A 16,959-nucleotide genomic window follows, 5' to 3' on the forward strand; every position below is an offset into this window, starting at 1 on the left:
TTTAAAACAGTGCTAACAATTCCAGTGTTTCAGTAACATTGAGGAATTTCTCTACTCCCCCCTTCATCTCTTTGGTAAAATTATTTTCTAGTACCAGGTTACAAAGGCATTAAATGAGCTTATTAATAACAGTAGGACACAGACATTCAAAATTACAGTGACTTGAGCAACTGTCCATCTGAGGCAAGTGCAATTTTTATGGTTATGAGACCATATCAAACAGTGTGGTGTTTCAGTACATCGTGGCTTATATGATCACATACATACTACTCACACATTAATTCAAGAATATCACCATACTGTGGTGTCCCTAGCAGAAGACGGTGACGGTCAGAATACTCTGTCTTTAGTTAATTTGATATCATCATAATCATCCACTAAATAAAACAAAAAGAAGGAAAGGTATAAACAAATAACAGTGCTCTATGAAGATGAGGGCATTTCCTATCTACTTGTGCACGTGACAAGTGAGTCATAATTATAATATTTATAAAAATTAATTAATTCATTAAAGAGGACCAGCCCACATATATCAAATATTTTCTCAGTGAGAAACACTATGTTATTTATTTTGAACACTTTTCCACACTTGATCCTTACAACCAACATCTCAGATAAGTACTATTCGCTCCAATTTACAGGCAGATAAGTTGAGTTTCTAGAGGACTAGTATATTTCCCAATGTCACACACTTAGCAATAGGCGGAGCTGAGATTCAAAACCAAAACTTACCGGTTCCAAACTGCATTGTCTTAAACACCACCCGGACCACCTCCTAAACATTAGAGCTTCAGTATTTCTTGGGCATTTATGATACGACAGGCAATCCAAGAATCCCGAAAGACAGAATGAACTCTTTACCTTAAATGAGGAATGTCAAAACGACAGCGAGTTTCAACAGGTGGAGACCATCATCTACACATCACAAAGCGAAGGTTAATTGCTAGATTTGGGGTAAAGCTGGCAGTCAATTCCTTGGACAGATCTTTTCAATAAAATCTTGCTGAGAGTTACATTCTCAAGTAAGTGTGTAAGACGAAGCAACAATTTGTGACAAGTTTTAAACTTCCTCAGCTCTTGAGGTACTAAACAAACAGATGTTTCCGAAGACTGGGGCTTATGAATACCACTTTACTGTCAACAAATTAGGCAACATCTTTGCTGCCTGCTGCTAACGCAGCAATCTCTTAAATTTAAAATTCTATGATAGCTTCTCCTGGATAAAAGGGAATTAGCATACATTCACATACCATGAAATAAAAAAATCAAAGGTTCCTTGTCGAAAATAGGCAACGGTTGCATTGGAGCTAAGCTCACAGTGTTGGCTTAGCCTACCCAAATGTTTAACTTTAAAAATAATAATAATAATTTTGCAATTCTGCTCTGTCTCCTTTGACACAAGTGAGTTTCCAGACCCTCCCAACTCTAACTCTGAAACCACTGTCAAGCGCTCATGACCTGGGTTTCAGTTTTATGACCCATCTCCTGGACAGAGGCTAGCATCTTATGTGGCTGTCACCAGCCTCCACGGGCTTCAATCCATTCTCCACGCAGCTGGCAGAACCAATGCTTCCTTCCAGAATATCACTTCCTTGGGGAGAACCGTCTTCCACGTTCTATGGCCCACTCAACAAAACCCAAAGTCTCTAGCCTGACTGCTCACCAAATGGTCCTGTCTGTCTGCCCCCTTAATCAACACCAGTCCACCTATGGGCTCGCTATAACAACCACACTGATTCCTATCCACCCTTGTCTTTCTGACTTTGTACTTTCTTTCTGAGCAGTGCCTTTATCCCAGTTCCTTCCCTGCCAATGTTTCACATCTTCGACGCACAAATATCCTTCTGTGAAACCATCACTGGCACGGCCTCCTGTTCTCTTCATGGCACCAACATGTTCTAGCATGTTCTGCCTGCTTATGCGCCTCTCTCTGTATTTGACAGTAACCCCCTGGAGACCAGGAGCTTCGTGACCTTCACTTTTTTTTTTTTTTTTTTTTTTTCACTTTGTTATACAGCAGTAACTAACACACCATTGTAAAGCAATTATACTCCAATAAGGATGTTAAAAAATAAACACAGTTGCCTGAAGTATATTTTTCAATTTTTAAGAGCAAGGTTTAGGAAGATTACTGCATATTTCTATAGGGTGTACCTGATCTTAGATTTTTTCAGAATGCTTTGAAATCACATATTCCAGTTTAGCCTGTGCTGTTCAGTATGGTAGCCACTAGCTACATGTGGCTTTTGAGCACTTGAAATGTGGCTAGCGTGACATTCACTTTTGAAGCCCAAGGAGTGCCTGCTGACATGTTGGGTCCATACAGTCCTTCACAAGCATCTTTGTTTTAAATAAATAGAACCAGCGATTACTTCTTAAAAGTCCCAGTCCACGTGATCGCTCAGCGTGAAAAGCTCCCTTCCAGCTCCCTGTCTTTAGTCCAGCTTTTAGTCCAGCTTTTAGCCAATGTAGAAAACACCGAGACTATCTGAGGCAGTTTACAATATACTTACAAACTTCTTTTAGACTGTGTTTTCCCAAATATAAAGTCCATGCCATAACCCAACTGGAGATGTTCCCATATCGAACAAACTCCCCACATAAACATGTAGACATCTATCTGCCTTCCTCTGAAGCACCAAATCTATTTGGCAACATCTTGCCATCCTCATGACTGAATTACTTGGATCTATTATTCAAGTCCAAGAAATGTCCCCATGTTAAAATAGTCAGACGTGACACTGCATATCGTGAAAGGTTTGAATGAGATGAAGGCCACGGTGACACGTCTGGAACAGACTTAGGTGCTCAATGTTTCCTACTTTACAGGTGAGGAAACAGAGGCCCAGAGAACCCAAATGACTTGTCCCAAGTCACAGCTTGAGTGCTTCGGTGCCAAGACCATGAGCTTCCTGCTATGCCCCTACTGCCTTTCCATCTTAATAATCTGAACATACAGGGTTCACGGTGTTCATCATCCAGTCTTAACAACAGAAGTTCTTTCTTCTTAAGTGGATCAAATACTGATTTTTTTTTGTCAGTTGAAATATCACTGGTTTCCAGTCCTCTGACATGAGCATAACAGACAAATATAAATTTAAGTAAACTTGGTAAAAGCTTTTGGACCTTCGGCATCTGAGCAAAGGCAGAATGGACCTGAAGGACACACAAAGGCCTTCATCCACAGGCCCTTCCACTTCTCAACACACTTATACATTTATACAACCAGGAGACTAATGAGCACGCATCTTTTGGTCAATGTATTCATCTCTCGCTGTTCCCTGTTTGAAACACATCCATTCAGAGAGTCACTGGCTTCTATATCTTAATTTACTGTTTCCTGCCATACATATGTTATCCTTGCATTACTGCTCTTGACACAGTATCAGAAGTCCCATCTCCAGCTCTAGCAGTGGGTCCAGAGACACATTAAGTTGCCCCATGTGAAAGGGAAACTGATTTGGCTACCTTCCATTTCATTGTGTCAATGTCCATGTGGTTCTCTAGTCTATATTACGAAAGAGACAGAAGTGGTGCTATCCTGATAGATTGTTTTGGTCCTAGTGAGAGGAACTATTTTATAACTTTTTGCAGAAAATCTCAGTAGACGTCAATGAAAAACTTATCTGTATCAGGAGCAAAAAACATACATGAGTCACTAGTAACAGCATGCAAGATGCTGTGTGAGATGCTTTACTTACACTTCTCATTTAATCTTTACAAAATTACTGAAAAGCATTATCCCCATTTGTGTAGATGAGAAAAGTAAAATTCAGAGAAATTAGGAAAGCTAGGCAATACCCTAAAAACACAATGATGAAATTTAGGTCCAATTTATGGAGCCACAAATTTCACCTTTCAGATCTATGAGTTTGAAAAAAAAATGCTGTAAAGATGAAAGAAAACATGAAACATCTTCTAGACTAACTATATTTATAAAGATATTTATATATTTATCTACCAATTGGAATATTAAATTTCAAGGTATTTTAGAGTTAGTTTTCCTCAAAAATCCATTTTACAATGCGAAACCTCTAAATAACATTTGGTATATTAATTATTTTTAGATGTAAAACTAATATTAGTTTGTTGATATGTCACTGTGGAAAGAGGACAGGCTTCAAATTTGATGTAAAAGTATTAAGATACAATAATTGCCCTAAGACATATATCAGATAATTATAACTATTAAATATTTTTAGGACCTACATAAAATTCTCAGGACAGTTGACTATTTCTTATCCCACAGAAATCTAGAACAATGTGTTTAATTGTGCTATAGAATGAATGCTTGTGTCCCTCCAAAATTTACGTTTTATGGTGAAACCTAATCCTTAGTGTGTTGGTATATGGAGGTGAGGCTTCTGGGAGGTGATGTCATGAGGATGGAGTCTTCATGAATGGGATTAGTGCCCTTATACAGAAGGCCCTGGATAGCTCCCATGTCCCTTTCACTATGTGATAACACAGCATAAAGACTAGGACCCAGGAAGTGGCTTCTCACTGAACAGTGAATTTGCCTGTGCTTTGATCTTGCACTTCCCAGCCTCCAGAAATGTGAGAAATACATTTATGTTGTTTGTAAGCCACCCAATGTATAGCATTCATTTACAGCAGCCTGAACAAACTAAGACAATATGATAACTAATATTTTATACACTTAGTGTAATTTGGCCACCGGCAATTTGCAAGAGAATGCTGAACAGTTACTTTGGATGCACTAAAAGCAATGATAATGTATACTATTGACACTCTTTATGTCATTTGTATAAGGATAAAATCAGAAACATATTCAGATGAAGAACTTCGAAACTGCTATAATCATTGGAGGCGGGGGAGGAGAGGGAAGAAGAAAATCAGTTCAAAAACGTTTTACCTCTAGGGTGAAAATGGTCTGGAGACATTTAGAAGGTTATTTACAACATAAATCAAGACACCATTTAAGACACAATAATAACAGCATTCCAGTGAGGCATTTTAAAAGTATACTTGGGGAGTAAAGATACCTGGGCTCAAAAATCATGGGTTCAAAAACCAGTGTCTGGTCACTAGCTGCTGGATGTTGGGAAAGCAATTTCTCACTCAGAATCTCAGTTTTCTCATCTACAAAATGATATACAAGTAAGACTTATTAACTCATAGGGTTAACTAGGAGTAAATGGCATGACCTATATAAACCAGTTAACATTGTGCCCAGCCTACGGAAATTGCTCCAAAAATACTACCCTTATCATTGTTAAAATTATCACTATTATCATCATCTTCTTAAGATGAGAGTGAAAATATGAGAATAGGTCAACCACAGTTCCACACCACAGAGCACATCAAACCAACAGGCCTTGGATTCCAGAGGACTATTTTGGAATCGGGCAAGGTCCAAATAATATACAATAGTTTATATGTAATGTATAGAGATAGAAATATGTATAGATAGTAAGACTGGTGATTTTTGCCAAAAAAAAAAAAAAAAAAAATGAAAGTACTGTGTACTCATTCATTTTTTATTCGTTCGGCATTGATTGAACTGTTATGTGCTGGCCACTGCTTTGCCATATACTCTGAGGCTCTGTCCTTGGGGAATTACTTAGAGATGAGGGGAAGAAACAAGAGGCCCAGCACCTACTTCTAGTGGCTGAGGGGCTCACAAAGTTCCAGTGCAGGGAAGGAAGAGGCAGCAGTTTTTGTCCAGGTTTTTTAAATAAAAACTTCATTTAATGAAAAAAAAATTCTTAAAAACTAAAAGTTATTCAAGAGCTCTTTTCTTTTTTCTTTTTTTTAATGGCAAAAGTATTCACTGATGGTAAGAATCTAGAATCTTATGGCTTTGAGTGATTTTTTGCCTTTGGCTACATGACTGTTTAGGAATGTGTGCATATGTAGAAATATCTACATAATTTTAAAAAACTTTACTTGAAAACATCTAAGTAATTATTTAATATGTCTGGTTTCCAAAATGAAGTATTTTGGCAAATTTCTTCCTTCTTTATTTAAAAAGAATAAATAGAAATATCTTCTCATTTCAATATCGCATCCTGCAAGATAATGAAGAAATGTACAATATGCCTTACTTTGGAAAACAATTACATTCATATATGATTTCTTAAGAAAATGCAGAAATTATGCTTTTAAATACATACATTTCATTCTGACAAAAAGTTTGTGACTACTTGATGTATTTCTTCACTGCTAATTTAACCAGATCAGTATTTTCTCTAAAATAAGCCGGACTTCTTTGTAGGTCAGTAAAAGATTTTTAGGCTCTATTTACAAAACTGTTGGCATACTCACAGAAGCTAGTTAATAAAGAGAATGACCTTTGATCACATTTATAATATTAACTCCTTTTGTAGCCCAATCTGCAAAATATGGCAGACTTTTGAAGAAACTGGTTTGTAAGAAATCATCTTCTTATGTGGCCCAAGCATTTTTTACACATATATTTCATTTTGTAATTTTTGGCTGTGCCCCTCTGGTATGTGGGATCTTAGTTCCCCGATCAGGGATCGAACCCCTGTCTCCTGCACTGGAAGGCAGAGTCTTAACCACTGGACTGCCGGGGAAGTTCCTACATTTTGTCTATTTAAACATATATTACCCCAATTGGAGTCTTGGGTATCTATATTATAAAAATGGCAAGGCTAAAGATTATTGCTTTGTTAGTTTTCCTTATTCTACAGTAAATAATGACTCCACTCTACATTCAAATACCTCTAACTTCTTAGAATCAAATCTATAGATTATTTTAATATGTGAATCCAAATGCATGTGTATATGCATGAAAAATAAAATTGGCTACAGCATTAAACTTTTGAATGGAATACAGATGCTCACAGAATAAAATTTATTTTCTCTAAAAAACTTTCATAATTCAGCTTGCTATAATATATAATACCACCAATAGAAAAGCACTGTATTCATTTTCTATTACTGCATAACCAATTACCACAAACTGAGCAGCTTAGAAAACATAATTTTTTTGTAGCTAACAGTTTTGTAAGTTTTGTAAATTTTGTAAGTTTTATAAGTTTTTCAGGCGTGGCATGGCTGGGTTCTCTGTTCAGGTTCTTACAAGGTTCTCATCAGAGTTTCTGCTGGGCTACTTCCCTTTCTGAAGGTTCTGGGGAATAACCTGCTTCCAAGTTCATTCAGGCTATGAGTGGAATTCAATTGCCTTTGGTCCTAAGACTGAGGTCCCCTTCTCCTTGCCGGCTGTCAGGTGGGTATCATTCTCAGGATCTAGAAGCCACATGTGTTGCTAGCCATGTCTCTAGCTCCATCTTTAAAGCCAGCAAAGGAGAATTTATCATGTGTCAAATCTCTCTAGCTTTGACTTTTTTGACATTGTCTTTGAGCTCCAGACCGACTCTTGTCAAAATCATTGTCAGCATCATCACCATCAGTCTTCCAAGCATCAGGTCTCCTTTAGGAAGAGTTCATAGGATAGGTCCAACTGTTATTTGAATTCAATTTCTCTCCCATTATGTTCCTGCTGCCCATGGGAATCAAGGGATGTGAGTAGGCATCTAGCCTGGTAGCCTTAAATTTTCAGTAGCACTTGAGAAAATCCCCAGTGGCCTTTGACTGAAGGTTAAAACATTCCATGGCAAGGATCTTCTAGAGGGTCAACAGAGTCCCAGACTCCAAACTTTGTTTAGTTCTAATAACTCCCAAGGAAGGGACATCTGGCCCCAGTTTGAACAGATCAAGAAGACATTCAGAAGAATGTGAGCTCTGAGCTGGGTAATTGGATCCATAGGAAGAGGTGACCTGGCAAAAGAAGCAGGATATTCTAGATGGAAGGGATCACATGCCTATAACCATGTGAGGTGGGAAAGAGTGGTGTATTCATGAAATTGCAGATGCGGGAACAGGTCCTTCACAGACATGGCTCTGATCTATGTGTTTATACACGTAGATCAATTTCACACCACATGGAGGATGGATTTGGGCAGAATGCAAGCAAAGGGATGAGTTAGAATGCTGTTGCAGGGGTCTAGAGAGAGTATGACAAGGGCATGGGTACAGGCAGGTCCTCTGGGGCTTGCAAGAGCAACACAGGGCCCCATCTAGAAGAGGACCAGGTGGCTCATAGGGCTGCCGGATCAAGAGCTCCCCGACAGGTCTTAGCCTGAGGAATGGGTGAGAACCAAGTAGTTGCAACTGGCCAGAGGGTGGAAAGGGGCTATTAGCAAGAGGATTTGGTCATGACCCTAAATAAAGGGACTCCTCTATATAAATAACATTCCTGATTCAGATCTGGATGGTTCTGGGGAATTAGGGAGAAGGTAGGGAACCAAACTCTCTTGATGTAGGAGAGAGAAGGATCCAAGAGCTTGGAAAAGTTTGGCCTGAAACCAGTGAGGAAAGCCAAGAGAGGAAGGCGATAAGAGACATAGTGGAACTGTAGCTACAGTAAGCAGCAACAATAATTCTATTCTAGAAGACTGATAACACTTCAACAACCACTAATTGATCTGATTTCTGGAAGCTATGATATGAATTTGCTTAGAAAAGTCTGAGAAGACATTAAGAGATCACAGTGTTCTTATTTGCACCTACTTGTACCCTAGATATGAGGATGCAGAAGTTGCCTTGTGCTGCAACAATAGCTATCTCCAGATTCTCCCCTCTCCAAATTCTCGGCATTGTCATTTATGATTTGATTGACTATTACAAAGTTGGCTGTTATACATGCATACTAATAATGTCTTTTCATTAAGTTTAAATTGTCAGTGTAACCACCAGGAAAGGTCTTAGGAATCAGATGGAGCAATTTCCTAACACCAATACAGGCAGAGGAAAACCAAACTATATTTACCAGTCATTTTTACCACTTATATAAAAATCTGAAAAATATTTGATTTTGTTTCACTTCCTCTAACGAACCCTCTTACTCCTCCCTAGTATCCCTAAGAAGATAAAACAAATCTAAATCATCACAGACTTCTTCACCTGATCTCCTTTTCCAAAAATTGTTTACATTCTATTTTGTTTATTTTTAAACATCCCCTTTGATGTGCTAACTAGGTTAGTCTATCACCCTTAATAAAGACTTGAATTGCCAAAGGTGCATTTCTGAAGCTGAGCAAACAACTAAGTTGTGACAAAAACAAACAAACAAACAAACAAAAAACAGTGGAAGGTATGTATTGGATTTTCTCCAGTGAAATATCAGTAAACTTCTTGTATTATTCAAACGCAGATTCATACATTAGACATTTCCAAAATACAAAATAATCAAGCTTGATGAAGACATATTATATAGCTATATGGCAAGGGGAAATAATTAGGCAGGGTCATCTGCACTCAGCACTATTGTTTAATGTATATTTAATACAGAATTATTGATTATGTATCATGGGCTGTGAGCTGGGAATACAAGAGACAGTACAAACAATCACAAGTTGTCATGGGATAATTTTTCTGCCTACCTTGGCAGTTCACTGATGTGTTCTATTCATGAAACATTAGACCTAAGAAAAGATATCAACTCAATCAAATCAAATGAGGGAGGAGGAAAGTTTTTAAGAATGTAAAAGGTAATCTCATAGATGCAACATCTAAACGCAGCCAGTCCTAATGGGAACTAAACTGGTCTCTGACTTTCAGGAACCACAGAGTCTCCATTGGACTACTCTATGTCACCACAGATTCTTCCACCAGCACCCAATCCTCACCACCACCATCTCCTAACACAAACCATTAGATGTCACAGATTTGGGGTCACTTAGTTCACATTCTCAAGAGCACAAGACTAATTTCTTGCAGGCCAGTTACTGGATGAATCACCCTTGGGTCAGATATCCATTTCTGATCCAGTCAGAAGTTGGGAATTGAGACACAGGATACAACATGGTCCCCCAGACCTGCTGCTACCAAGGGCTGGAGGGGGGTGAAACAAAATACAAGACGGAGAGTATGCAAAGTTATCACACAGAAAGATTAGGAATACAAATTGAAAAGGTAATCTGACCAATGGTGAGACAATGGGTTTCAAAGCAAACGATGTAGATGTCAACTCAACCAGTGTTCACAGACCTAAAAAACCTGACAGACTTAGCTTCTCAGGCAAGGTTCACCATTAAAAAAGAGCTCTTCAAATATGTCCAACCACATGTACTGAATCAAATACACACTTATAAATATTATCTTTCCCCATACTTTAGTCACACTAACTTCAACCAGTCAACCTTCTGAAAACAATTTCAAGTGGACACAATTCACTTCTCCTTTTTCTTGTCCATCCTACTTTAGTTAATGTGGATGTTCAGAGAAGTCTGTGATGAGTTTAAGAGATTACAATGTACCTATTTGTAGCTAGTATAGCCTAGGTACTTGGGTGCAGAAGCAGATGGGCTTTAACATACCACATTTAAGGCTTTACTATTGAAAATATTTCAAAGCAATTTAGTCTAACAAGAGGTGCAATGACTTCCATTTAAAGGTTATCACTGTTGGACAAAGAACAATGTTAAAAGATTAATGGCAGGTAGCTCCAATAGGAAACATTCCAACTACAAATTAATCTTACAATGATAGAATATTTTAAGAGCAATGGATTCAAGCATGTTTTAGTTCTTTTGTGGCAGTAGTCGGTTAAGAGACCCTCAAACTTATGTTCCTGCCTCTTAGACAGAGTGGCTATAGACGCCAAGACTAGGAATCCCTGCCCCATTTCCATCTATGAGAGGTCATGTGACTGGTTCTCACCAATGGACTACGGTTGCAGTGATGCAATTGACAATGCAACTGACCATGAGACCGTAGGGGATGGCAGGGCTCTCAAGAGAGAAGCCGGGTCCTTAATTACTGCATGGAAGGGAAGCAGCCCCCTGACCAGCACCCACCACCTCTATCTGTCACATGAATAAGAAACAAACCGCTATTGTGTTAAGTCGCTAGAATGTTGGAGTTTATTTGCCATAGCAACTATTGTTTCCTTAACAAAGATACCTCCCTAAAAATGTAGCATGTCAAAACCACAATACAGAACAAGATGACAGGAAAGTACGATGCATTTTTGAAAAATAAAGTCGTCTTACAGAGCTTTATTTATGTTTCTTTCACACACACACTCACAAGCTCACACACACACACTTCTATTTTTAAATATGAACACATGGTCCTTAGGCAGATAATTTATTTTGTGGTCAAGTGACTAAGTTTTGTTTTTAAATATTTCATAATCTCAAACCAACCCCTAATTGAATAAGCAATCCATTCTATCTATGGATTTGAATGCTTTCACACACAGGAATTGCACTGGTTGATGTCTGAGGAGCAATTTTATAATTTAGCATTGTATATTAGCAAACAATACAAGTTACACCAAAACCTTCTCTCCTTCATTTCCAGAACCTACAACTCTGGATCGTTTAGAAAAAAAGAAACAAGCTGAGAGACTGTGACATGACATCTCCTCATTTCCAGTAAGCTGACTAAACGCAAAGCCTCCTTTCTGTGTCAAATGATGCATAATTTGCATTCAGGGCAGGAGTTCATTTTATGAAGTTTCAGGTACAAATCAGATCGGACACCTTTTGAACATCTTAAATCGGGTTGGTTACAATTCCTTTCCAGCATCTGACTGAGTGTTCTAATTCCACTGCCAGGTTTGTAAGGAGAAGATAAACACCACAATTCCTTTCACTGGCAACTCAAAGCCCAGCCCTGAGGAGCTGTGCGCTCAGTACCTGACGCTGCTCATGCTGCCCGTCTCGGACCCAAGCTTGCATCGCTCCAGTTGGCTGGCGACGATCTGGCGTTCTGCCTCTAGCTCTCGGGTCAGCCTTTCAAACTGTAATTCCTGAAATAAAACCATCAAAAAGATGAATGCTATCAGCTATACGGAAACTGGAAATCAGACCAAAAAGACAGTATGGTCAAAGGGGAAATTAGAATTTCTCAAGACGTTAAATTTGAGATGCAGAGGTTGCTGATGTGGACTCGAAGAAGGATGAGGATTTCAGAGAGGCCTGAATTCATATCACAGTCCTGGGACCCATTAGCTGCAGGGACTTGAATAAGCTATAGTCTTTCTAAGGATCAGTTTCATCATCTGTAAAATGGGTTTACAACACTTACTTCATTAGGTTGAGGTGAAGATTAAATGAGACACTGATCATGAAAAATAAGCCTGTGCTATGTTTGGCAAATGTCCAGTACCCAACAGATATTAATACTCCTGTAACCAAAAGTGAAACAATAAATAATTTATTTTTTATATGATTTGGAGTATTGTGTTTAGTCCCTACTGGCCATCTAGGTGCTTCTATATACTAATTGCATCTTCATATTACTTACATATTGCAGATTAAAGAAAATAATGCTTTAAACCTACACTTTTCATTCTTTATATTCCAGCAGAAGGACAAGGACGCTGATTCTAATTACAAAGGTCTAATTACACGGTGAATTACCTTTGCAATATTTGATACATCACCATAAAAAACAGCCAGCTGAACCAAGGAAGAATGCTTCTAAAAATCTGCCTGACACCTGCTGTTAAAAGATTAACTTTAATGAAAAATGATTCAGTCAGTATGGCAAGGATTTTAGCTGTTCCAGCTACAGGACTTTTATACCATATTGTAATCTTTATGTTTTATTTTTCCATACACTTACATTTTAATAAACATAATTATAGTAAATTATGTATTTTAACTAAAAAGTTCAGAAAAAGTTTTCATAATATCACAATTAACTTCTTTTAAAAAATAAATTATTTGCACAGTTGTGTTTTGGGGATGGGAACACTTCTAAGAATGCTGAAAAATACTGGAAAAGAGGGTAGGGGTTAGCTTGGGAGAACTAAAACTCCCAGCATTACAGGGATTTGTCTTCCCAGAAAAGATGAGTTTATTTTATTTGCTACCCTGGGATGCTCTGGGGCGAGACCTTTAAAAAGTAGGGTCGGGTGTGTCCTCTACATATGTTAAAAATACACTTGCTCTTTTCCACAAGAGCAGATTTTGTTGTTTCGTGTTTGGTTTTTTTGTTTTTGTTTTTGATTTTGGTTAGGTGATGGTTTCTTTTTTTTTTTTCTTTTTATTCTTTCAGCGTTTTACAGTTTTCAAAAGTTTCACACATGATTTCATGTACTCCCATAATAATCCTCTTTTTAAAATCCCCTTTTAGGGGGAAGACTTTTCCCTCTTCCCTCTTCCCACTGTTAACCACCAGTTTGCTCTTTATAAGAGCAGATATTTTTTTTTATGTTGACATTATTTCAGAGATCTAAGTAAGAACCACTTGAGAAGTGAGAGCTCAGCTTTTCCATTTACGGTGTTAAAACCGAGGAAGTGGGGCTTCCCTGGTGGCGCAGTGGTTGAGAATCTGCCTGCCAATGCAGGGGACACGGGTTCAAGCCCTGGTCTGGAAAGATACCACATGCCACGGAGCAACTGGGTCCGTGAGCCACAATTACTGAGCCTGTGCTCTGCAACAAGAGAGGCTGCAATAGTGAGAAGCCCGCACACTGCAATGAAGAGTGGCCCCTGCTTGCCACAACTAGAGAAAGCCCTCGCACAGAAACGAAGACCCAACACAGCCATAAATAAATAAACAAATAAATTTTTTAAAGAAACAAGGAAGCATATTGTTGAAGCTCAAATGTTTCTTCTTATATATTTTGAAGGACTGCAAAGATGATTTGTAAGGAATGAATACCAAGACCTCTGCTGGCTGCATTTTGTGTATCTAACCTCTCCTTCTTCTCCCTGAAAGTTCTACTGCTTTTGGGGGGCAGTTCCTTAAAAATATGCAAGTTCTAGAAGGTTCTCATTTCCAATCTTTATAAAACACAGGCATATCTCAGAGATACTGCACGTTTGGTTCCAGACCACCGTAATAAAGTCATTATCACAAAGAAGCAAACTGCATGATTTTTTTTTGGTTTTCTAGTGCATAATAGAAGTTATATTTATACTATATACTATAGTTTATTAAGTGTGCAATAACATGTCTAAAAACACATTCATACCTTAATTAAAAACACCTTATTGCTAAACATGTTGACCATCATCTGCACTTTCAGCGAGTTATAATCTTTTGGCATTAGTTAATATCAAAGGTCACTGATCACAGGTCACCACAACAAATATAATAATAATGAAAAAGTTTGAAATTGTGTGAGAATTACGAAAATATGACAGAGACATGAAGCGAGCAAATGCTGTTAGAAAAAATGGCACTGGGCTTCCCTGGTGGCGCAGTGGTTGAGAGTTGGCCTGCCCATGCAGGAGACACAGGTTCGTGCCCCAGTCCAGGAAGATCCCACATGCCACAGAGCGGCTGGACCTGTGAGCCATGGCTGCTGAGCCTGAGCGTCCGGAGCCTGTGCTCCGCTACGGGAGAGGCCACAACAGTGAGAGACCTGCGTACTGAAAAAAAAAACAAAAAAAAAAAACAAAGAAAAAATGGATGGCACTGATCCAATTGCTCAATGCAGGGTTGCCCCAAACCTTCAATTTGTAAAAAATGCAATATCTGGGACTTCCCTGGTGGTGCAGTGGTGAAGAATCCACCTGCCAACGCAGGGGACATGGGTTCAAGTCCTGGTCCGGGAAGATCCCACATGCCGCGGAACACGTGTGCCACAACTAGAGCCTGCGCTCCAGAGCCCGTGAGCCACAACTACTGAGCCCGTGTGCCACAACTACTGAAACCCACATGCCTAGAGCCCATGCTCCGCAACAAGATAAGCCACTGAAGTGAGAAGCCCGCACACCGCAATGAAGAGTAGCTCCCACTTGCCGCAACAAGAGAAAGCCTGCGTGTAGGCAATGAAGACCCAATGCAGCCCCCCAAAATTAATTAATTATTTTTTAAAAAATGCAGTATCTGCGAAGTGCAATAAAACGACATATGTCTGTATATTTTATCTTAAATATGTCTGTATAACAGGAAACCAACTCATACCTTTGAATTGATAACACCTTAAAAATATTAACATAAAGATTATACAGAGCTCCTCATAGGTAAACAGAAATTCATTATTTGTATTATCTAAAGGACTTTAATTTGCTGCGTGTTTGCATATGTTACAAGCAGTCCAATATGGCAAGACAATCTGAGTCAGGATTTACAAACGTTTTTGGGCTTCTGCTAGGACAGACACTACCCTTGGGTGTGCTTGCTGAAGGCTGTGGCCTCGCTAAATGTTTTCTTCACATCAGTTTTATGGGAGGGGGGTGTTAGGAGACATTTTTTTCATGAAATCTGCCTTCCAAACTTATAGTCACAATACTGAGTGCTCTTCATCTGTGTGCATCTATTTAATTCCATCTGGCATCACTTTCTTTCTGTCTGAAAGGCTTCTTTTAATATTTCTTGTAATGTGGCTCCTTCAGTGATGAATTCTTTCAGATTTATACGCCTAGTAAAGTTCTCATTTTGCCCTCATTTTTGAAAGCCATTTTTGCTCCACTGTTCTCTCTTGAATTTACTGTTTCTAACAAAACAAAACTATGATATTCCTTGTCTTCATGTCTTTGAACATATTGTGTCTTTTTTCTCTGCCTCCTTTTAAGAGTTTCTCTTTATCATCAGTGCTGAACAACTTGATTTTAAAGTTCTCTGGGTGTAGTTTTCTTCAGGTTTCTTATGCTTGGGATTCATTGGGCTTCATGGATCTGTGACTTTATAGTTTTCATCAAATCTGGAAATTCTTCAAAATTTTTTTGTTTGTTTCCCACCATCTTCTCTCCTTTGGTGACTACAATTAAGTGTACATTAGGCCACTTGGAATTGTCTCACAGGTCATGGATTCCTTTTTCCACTTTTACAAGTCTTTTTTTCTTTCTTTCTGTTTCATTTTGTTCAATTCCTACTGTTGTCTTCAAGTTAACCAGTCTTTTCTTCTGCAGGGTCTAATCCACCATCAGTCCCATGGAGTGTATTTTTAATCTCAAACACTGATGAATCAAACAGATCTAGAAGTTTCATTTGGGTCTTTTTTTTTTAATCTTCCATGTCTCTATTTAACTTTCTAAACATATGGAATATACATATTAAAAACTGTTTCACTGTCCTGATTTGCTAATTCTAGCATCTGCATCAGGTTCCCAGCTGGTTTCCCAGCTTGGCTGGAGGGTGTAAGCACATATTCTGGGTCCTGGTGTGAACACTAGGTACTAGTTCCTCCCATCCTTTCAGGTAGTTCTTTCCCTGCCCCCTGGTGGTTTCCTTACATACATGTGCTGCTCAGTTCTCTGCTGAACACTGCAAGGGGACCCTCTGCAGATCTCAAGGGTTCTCTTTCTGAGCAGCAATCACCTTTCTTCTATTTTGCCCTGCAAATTCCAGCCACCTTTACCTCTCTGGACTCTCAGTACTTTCTCCCCAACTCAGGGAGTCCTCTGGGCTCTGCCTGGGTCCCCCTTGCCTTTCTCTACTGTTGTGGGGAAACTCTCTCAAGGCAGTAAGCTGGGGCAATTGTAGGGCTCACCTCATTTGCTTTGTGTATCTAAAGAATCTTTTTTTTTCAGTTTTTTTTAAAAATAGAAGTATAGTTGATTTACAATGTTGTGTTAGCTTCAGGTGTACAGCAAAGTGACTCAGTTATATATATATATGTATATAATCTATATATATAACCTATGTGTATATATATATAGGTTTTTGTAACATACACACAATGCATTTTGGAGAAATAAAAGTTGTCTTACAGAGCTTTACGTTTCTTTCACACACACACACACACACACACACACACACACACACTCATAATCACACACACTGCTATATATAAAATAGATAACCAACAAGGACCTACGGTATAGCACAAGGAACTATATTCAATATTTTTTAATAACCTAAAAGGAAAAAGAATCTGAAAAAATATATATATATAAGTCAACTATACTTCAATAAATATTTTTTAAAAATCACTGTCATTCATTGCCTAAAGTGTAGTGTTTTGAAAACTGGTGTTTTTTGTTGTTGTTGTTTCAGGTGGGA

General features: G+C 38.5%; 1 protein-coding gene across 1 annotated transcript in view; it reads right to left on the reverse strand.

Annotated features, from left to right (window-relative positions):
• Nucleotides 1-16,959, reverse strand: part of CTNND2 (catenin delta 2) — a 961,852-nt gene that overhangs the window by 597,478 nt on the left and 347,415 nt on the right. Inside the window, exon 4 of the mRNA XM_067030803.1 lies at nt 11,694-11,806. Within this exon, the coding sequence (XP_066886904.1) occupies nt 11,694-11,806 (113 nt within the window). The remainder of the gene's footprint in view (nt 1-11,693; nt 11,807-16,959) is intronic.

This window comes from Kogia breviceps, chromosome 4 (genome assembly GCF_026419965.1).
Source record: "Kogia breviceps isolate mKogBre1 chromosome 4, mKogBre1 haplotype 1, whole genome shotgun sequence".
NCBI classification, from domain to species: domain Eukaryota; kingdom Metazoa; phylum Chordata; class Mammalia; order Artiodactyla; family Physeteridae; genus Kogia; species Kogia breviceps.